At 37.9% G+C, this 7,500-nt stretch overlaps 1 protein-coding gene across 2 annotated transcripts in view; it reads right to left on the bottom strand.

Annotated features, from left to right (window-relative positions):
- LOC115209475 (solute carrier family 12 member 3-like) overlaps positions 1-7,500 on the bottom strand; it is a 131,048-nt gene that overhangs the window by 101,977 nt on the left and 21,571 nt on the right. The window contains exon 1 of one of the 2 annotated variants that reach the window (XM_036501635.1): positions 6,765-6,863. The exons of the other annotated variant lie outside the window; for it this stretch is intronic. Within the exon in view, the coding sequence (XP_036357528.1) occupies positions 6,765-6,815 (51 nt within the window). The 5' untranslated portion in view covers positions 6,816-6,863. Of the gene's footprint in view, positions 1-6,764; positions 6,864-7,500 lie in introns of those variants that run through there. 2 annotated transcript variants of the gene reach the window in all.

The raw sequence follows: 7,500 nt of genomic DNA, 5'->3' as shown, positions 1-7,500 counted from the left end.
CTGTATACTAACTTTGTCTGATTGATGGTATGGCGCAGGGTTTTTTATTTTTTAAAAATCGAAGCGCATCGCAGGGCAAAAAAGATGGAGAAGCCCTGCTCTGGATAGTAATCGTCTATCACTATAAATATCTGACACATACTGGGAAAGACTAACAAAATCTAATAAAACTAAAACATGTCCAGGATTGCTCCCGTTATTGCCAACATCATATTATTTATTACCCCCCAACTAATATTTCTGTCTTCTCATTGCATACATAATTATAATTTTAAACAATTAATACTTTGGAGTTATCACATTTTTACCTCCACCAAATTTAATTAACATTGTAATTGATCCTTTATTTTTCTCTCCTCGGTACAACAATAATTTTAATTAATCTTTCTCTGTCTCTCTATCTCTCCCTCTCCCTCTCTCTGTCTCTCTACCTCTCCTTCTCCCTCTCCCTCTCTCTTTCTTTCTCTCTTTCTTCCTTTTTTCTCACTACTTAACTATAGTTAAATTCGTTGAGAAAGAATTCAGTCTTGTCGTGACAAATCTTCAAGTTATGATCCTTCAATATAATAGATCCTTAAGGCGGCGAGCTGGCAGAAACGTTAGCACGCCGGGTGACATGCTTAGCGGTATTTCGTCTGCCGTTACGTTCTGAGTTCGAATTCCGCCGAGGTCGACTTTGCTTTTCATCCTTTCGGGGTCGATAAATTAAGTACCAGTTATGCACTGGGGTCGATGTAATCGACTTAATCCCTTTGTCTTTCCTTGTTTGTCCTCTGTGTTTAGCTCCTTGTGGGTAGTAAAGAAATAAGTTCACTTATAATGGCTTAAAATTTTGGCAGCAGATCAGAAATTTTAGGGAGAGGGCAAATCGATTACATCGATCCCGATGCTCAAATTGTAATTATTTTATAGATCCTGAAAGAGATAAAAACCAAAGTAGGCCTCGGCAGAATTTGAACTTAGACCTTTCCCTGCGTAATGATCTGATACAATAGGCTCTTATCTATCCACCCTGATAAAGGGGGCTCTGGATTTTACCAATATTTATTTGCTTTCATATGTGACTGCAAATTTCGATCAGCCAACATTATGAAGTAAATCCGAGCCCCAGAAACAGCTGTCGGACTTGTAACGTCTTCTACCCTCTAAGTCTTTGAGTCTATGTAATCAGAGTAAGTTTGCTCTGTCTCTCTCTCTCTCTCTCTCTCTCTCTCTCTCCGCTCTGTCGCTCTCTCCTCCTCTCTCTCTCTCTGTCGCTCTCTCTCTCTCTCTCTCTCTCTCTCTCTCTCTCTCTCTTTCTGCTTGTCTTCTCCAATATATGTATGTATGTATGTATGTATATATGTACGTATGTATATATTCATGTCAGGTCACTTTCGAGTGCTACTGGTAACATGTAACCCAGTACAACCTGTTACATGGTCGGGTCGTCGGCGACTAAACTGGCAACCTCACCAAGAAAGCTTGGTGAGGAGAGTGTTTATTGGACACCCTGCGGGATGAAAAACAAAACCCGTCAAAGGGCGGAGGAACTCTTGAGAGTCAACGGCCATCCAATAAATCTCTGAAGGCTGTATCATGCGCTGGGACATAGAAATAATCGGACTGAATACCCGATCGCGCGGTTAAACCATTGGGAGTGAAGGACTCCCAGCCTTTGTCAGGGCATCCTTCTAGGAGAAGGTAACTCAGGTAACTGGAATAACTCCGACATAAAACCTGCGGCTCAGTGGTTACCGATGATGTTGACTTGTTCTTCTTTTTGGATTATGGCTGCTGTTGCTTAGTGAGTGGGATTGACTCAGTGCACAGCCTTTCCTCACTTTAAAAAAAATCTTCTTGCATAGGCATTGCACGATAACAACATTGATTAAGCTTTGTGCAATGGCCATACTCGATAACGAGGGGGCAGCCACCATGTATGTATATATATATCTGAATCATTGTCACCATATCTGCTTACTTGGGATCCTCCTGAGATTCCCTTGCTCGCATCTGTTGACTATTATATGTATATTATATATATATATAACCAAGAAAAAAGCAACAAGAATGGATTAGTAGTTTAGTACAATTGTTTCATACTAAGAACAATTTTATTTGAAGCTGCAAATAAAATTGTTCTTAGTATGAAACACTTGTACTAAACTACTAATCCATTCTTGTTGCTTTTTTCTTGGTTATAATCCCCCCAATTATTTATGGTTAACACCATAAATGAATTCTGGTACATCTAAGTTAGGTACCACATTCATGTGAATTCATTGGAATTCACTTGGATCTTAATTGTTTTTGCTGAATATATATATATATATATTTATATATATATATATATATATATATTATATCTTTGACTATTTCTGTCCACTTGTGATTGGGTGCATGTTTTTTTTGTTTTTCTTTGGGGGGGAGGAGACTGAAGTAGAGTATGGGACAAAAAAAAACTTGAGAAAGACTGATTTAGGCAAAACATTTTAGCATGCTATGGCCCAGTACTTTATTTTTCCACGTTTTTAGCCACAAATCTTAACCGTGAATGTAGTGCTTTGTTGATGCTGCTATCAACCGGGATAGTTCATTGAATCCAGTGTGTTTTTAACAGGATGAGGTTAGCTTCCTTGTAAAACATGAGCTCACTCTAACAACCGATCTTAAAATCTCTTCCATATAACTTTCCATTCCATAGTTTTGTATCATTATTCCATTCGATAGTTTTTATCGGCAGAATTTCACTGAAAATATCTTTTGATTCACAGAACTCACAACGTAGTTCCTTCCTGCAATGCAGTTGTATATTTATATTCTAGATTCCACACAAACTCTGTCTCTAAAGGATTCCAGACTACCCTGGGGATAAGCATTGATAATATGATATTTAATGCTGCGATATGCAACTTGTGGTTTTAAGGAAAATTTATCGTTGATCGTCGAATGTTCATGAAATTTCTGACAACAGCAAAGCTTCTGACATATCATTCGTAGTTCACATTTAAGGCAAATTGGTTTATCTGTGAATATCTTTCATCGGCAGCTTCTGCAAATTTTGGATAGACTATCATAAACTCGCAGTTGGGGGTTCGTAAATTCATTATTATCTTTGCATCTATTGCTTGTATTCAACTTCCAATGTGTTACCCTGCTGATGTCCCTATCGGAACATCAACTAGCCACGAGTTATCATTTGGATCGATCTCTTTGTTTCAGCCTATTGGTAAATGCTGACTGCAACACACAACACAATAAGACATTTAATGTCCAAAAGCTGGGTGCTTGAATTTGTACTAGGTGTCCTTTACCAACTTGGTTGATCACAGATAACATCAAGTTAGTAGTTTATTCTATTTATTTGTGTCACAAGAGTCCTTTCAATGAGTGCCTTTTCAGTGTAAGTACTGAACTTTTATCTTACTGTCATCCGTGTTTTCAGCTTTTTATATACTTTATTCATTTCGACCATGTCCTTAAGCGGCTACCGTTTGTTCAAGCAGTGGAGGCAGTCTCTTCTCAGTGTAATTGTGATAACGTTTGTTTCAATCGTGCATCACATTTTTTGGCAATTATCTTGATGGCAGATTCTACTCAACTGTTGTTGCCTTTATTTGCTGTGCGATATTGGTTGTTGACTTTCGCTACGTAAATCAGCATATTTCATATCAATGAAAGCAATTTGTTGGAGCAATGGCTCTACATCGCAGTAGCTTCTTCATGGAACCGATAAACGGAGCTTCTTTGTAGAACTGGTATAGAACTTGATTCAATGAAAAAATCTCCAAGAATTTTTTATTTCTTTTTTGATAGAACTACAATCTATGATAGGTGGCAGCAGTTTTCAAAGTTATCATAGCTTATATAATAACAACATCAACAATAACAGCAACAACAACAGTGGAAGCGCAATGGCCGGTGGTTAGGGCAGCGGACTCGCGGTCGTAAGAATGCGGTTTCGATTCTCAGACCGGGCATTGTGAGTGTTTATTGAGCAAAAACACCGAAGCTCCACGATGCTCCGGCAGGGGAGGGGGTGAACCCTGCTGTCGTCTTTCACCACAACTTTCTCTCACTCTTTCTTCCTACTTCTGCCACAAAGCAGAGGAACCATGGTGTAACCCACTATAGTGTGGTAAACTTTCAGACTCTAGTCTAGATTGCGATCCTCTGTACCCCAGGATGGTTCAGCTCTCCACCTGTTAAAAGCCAAGAAGACGACGACGACAACAACAACAATAATTCTTTCTACTATAGTCAGAAGGTCTGAAATTTTAGGGGAGGAGGTCAAGCGATTACATTGACCCCAGTATTCAACTGGTACTTATTTTATCGACCTCGAAAGGATGACAAGCAAAGTCGACCTCGGCGGAACTTGAACTCAGAACGTAAGGACGAATGAAATGAGAGAAAGGTTGTGGATCTCCACATCTTCTCTTCTCAACCCCAAATCACTTCGCCACGTCTATTATGTTTACATTTTATTGAGGTTTTCACTACGACATTCCACCATTCTTCTCATTGTGGCTATAGCTTCTACTATACTGTCGGTTCTTATGTATGTATGTATATATCTATGTGTGTATGTATGTACGCATGTATGTATGCATGTATGTATGTATGCATGTGTATATATATATATATATGTATGTGTGTATGCATGCATGTATGTATGTATATATGCATGTATGTATGTATGTATGTATGTATGTATGTATGTATGTATGTATGTATGTATGTATGTATCACAAGCTCCACCGAACAATAGCAACATTTGATCCGACATACAACTGCTTGATCAGATATGACCTGTGGCCTGGAGCTAGGCACCAACATACAAAATAAAAATAAAAACTAATAGTCAACTCACACATATACAATTGTATAAGCATACAGAGATGAGATATGAATAACTGTATAGTATTTGTAATGTATTAAACAAAGTTGTCCATTAATCTTAATAAATAAAGACAGGTGACACATTGAAATGTAAGAAAACTATGCGAAGCCAGAAGTGGGAAGCAAATGGCTCGTCCGCGGGTTTTGACCATTGGAATTATCTGATGCGTGTGTGTGTGTGTGTAGGCGCGGGTGTGGCTGTGTGATAAGAAGCTTGCTTCGCAACTACATGGTTCCGAGTTCAGTCGGTTCAATCTCACTGCGTGGCACCTTGGGTAAGTATCTTCTAATGTAGCCTCGGGCCGACCAAAGTTTTGTGAGTGGATTTGGTAGACGGAAACTGAAAGAAGCCCGTCGTGAACCTTTTGGCTTAAGTTTGAATATATTTATCTATTTATTCATTCGTTCATTTATCTATTTATCTGTTTTGTGTACATGGGCTAATTTTCTCAAACGAATCATTGGTGAATGACAATCTATCCTACAAATAAATTCATTGGATAAAATCGAAATTTACTCGCAATATCAATGTTCACATTGTGTTTAATCTTAATGACATTAGAACAAATAGAGTTTATGGATTTACATACATACATACTCTTTTTTTTTTTTTTACTCTTTTTACTTGTTTCAGTCATTTGACTGCGGCCATGGTGGAGCACCGCCTTTAGTCGAGCAAATCGACCCCGGGACTTATTCTTTTGTAAGCCCAGGACTTATTCTATCGGTCTCTTTTGCCGAACCGCTAAGTGACGGGGACGTAAACACACCAGCATCGGTTGTCCAGCAATGCTAGGGGAACAAACACAGACACACAAACATACACACACACACTTATATATATATACATATATACGACAGGCTTCTTTCAGTTTCCGTCTACCAAATCCACTCACAAGGCATTGGTCGGCCCGAGGCTATAGCAGAAGACACTTGCCCAAGATGCCACGCAGTGGGACTGAACCCGGAACCATGTGGTTGGTTAGCAAGCTACTTACCACACAGCCACTCCTGGCATCAATGTATGTTATTATTGTTGTTTTGTTTTTGTTTTTTCTTTGTTCTCAAGGGCAGCGGAAATGAAATGTTTACTTTCGAGTAACAAAAAAATATGTGCTGAAAGCTTATCTTCCTCTTTATATATAATAAGAGATATATAGCAGACACGACCTATCACTTCACGAAAACTGGTGAAATCGATATAGTTTGGAAATCCACGTGTCAATATCTGCACGGAAAGCTTGGTTGGGAAAGGAACTCGGAATCCAAGAAAGCTTCTATTTGTTCCACTGCTCAACATTGATAAGAATATCTTATTTATTGCGAAACAATTTTGAAATAAATATCATCTTTAAAACTCTTCACGAAAGAACGTAAAACTTAGTGTCTTTGGAAACTGTAATGAATCCGACTGTTATATTTATAAAGTGTGTGATGGATTCCATTTATAACAAGCTATTGCAGAAAAAAAAAAGAGCTTACAATAGATATTGGTTTCAAATTTTGGAACAAGGACAACAATTTCGGAGGAGGGAAAAGTCGATTACGTCGACCCTAGTACATATCGATTCTGAAATGATGAAAGGCAAAGTCGACCTCGGCTAGATTTGAACTCCGAATGTGAAGCTGGGGGGGGGGGGCCTAAGCATTTCGTTTTTCCAGCGCCACAACTATTTTGCCAGCTCGCCACCTTAGAGCTTGCAATACATATTAAGAATTAATCAAGTAACTATATTGATTAATAAACAAATGGTAAGACGAAAATTGCAGCAATATAAACACATTATACCTTTCATTCTTTTCTTATTAAAAGGGGGGAAATCAATGGATTCGTGTTTGTTGTAGAAAAAAATTAAATAATAATGGAAATTTATACTCACCATCGATTTTGTAGAAAACATTACGTTACACATATAACTTAATACCTGCATAAAAGTTCTCTAATATCACTAAGTGTGTAATCTTGATAATATTTGATCGGAAAGTTCGTTGAATTGATGTGTTCGCTCCTTAGGTAGAACAGATAACAATAATCTAAGCAATGTTCATACGTGATTCTTTTCGAGTTGAGTAATTGTTTAGAAAAATATTATTGGCTGCAGGTGTTTTGTTTTGCTTTTATCTTCACTCACACATTCTTAATCGCATCCGTAAAAATATTTGTCCACACGCATCAAATGCAAACACAAATTTTCTTAGTGTACATAAAGTTGTCCAACAAGAATTTGTGTCAAACATTCCAAAAAAAAAATGTACAGGTTAAACAACAAAAAGACTGTAATTCCTTTCTAAAACTTTTAAAGATATTTTGTTGATAAATACTCATTTAGATGACATGGTTTTCCCTCGTCGAAAATACTGGAAATATTAAGCTGTTGTGACCACGTTACCTTTCAAAAATATTTACTCTTGAATATTAGACATCGTGAAAAAATTTCACCACGCGTCTGGTATTATTGAAAATGTGGTTGTAGCTGTTGTTGGCGTGGAAGCGATCGTGGATGTTGTTGATTAGCTTCAAGTCATCCCTGATCGAGTAGACTTGCAACCAAAGCCAATCCAGTCATAACCATCCTGTCTCCCCCCCCCCCGTTCAACGTATGTTTTTCTATTAAG

Source organism: Octopus sinensis, linkage group LG3 (assembly GCF_006345805.1).
Source record: "Octopus sinensis linkage group LG3, ASM634580v1, whole genome shotgun sequence".
NCBI lineage: Eukaryota > Metazoa > Mollusca > Cephalopoda > Octopoda > Octopodidae > Octopus > Octopus sinensis.
The sequence above is the reverse complement of the archived record's forward strand: the minus strand, read 5'-3'. Positions and strand labels throughout refer to the sequence as shown.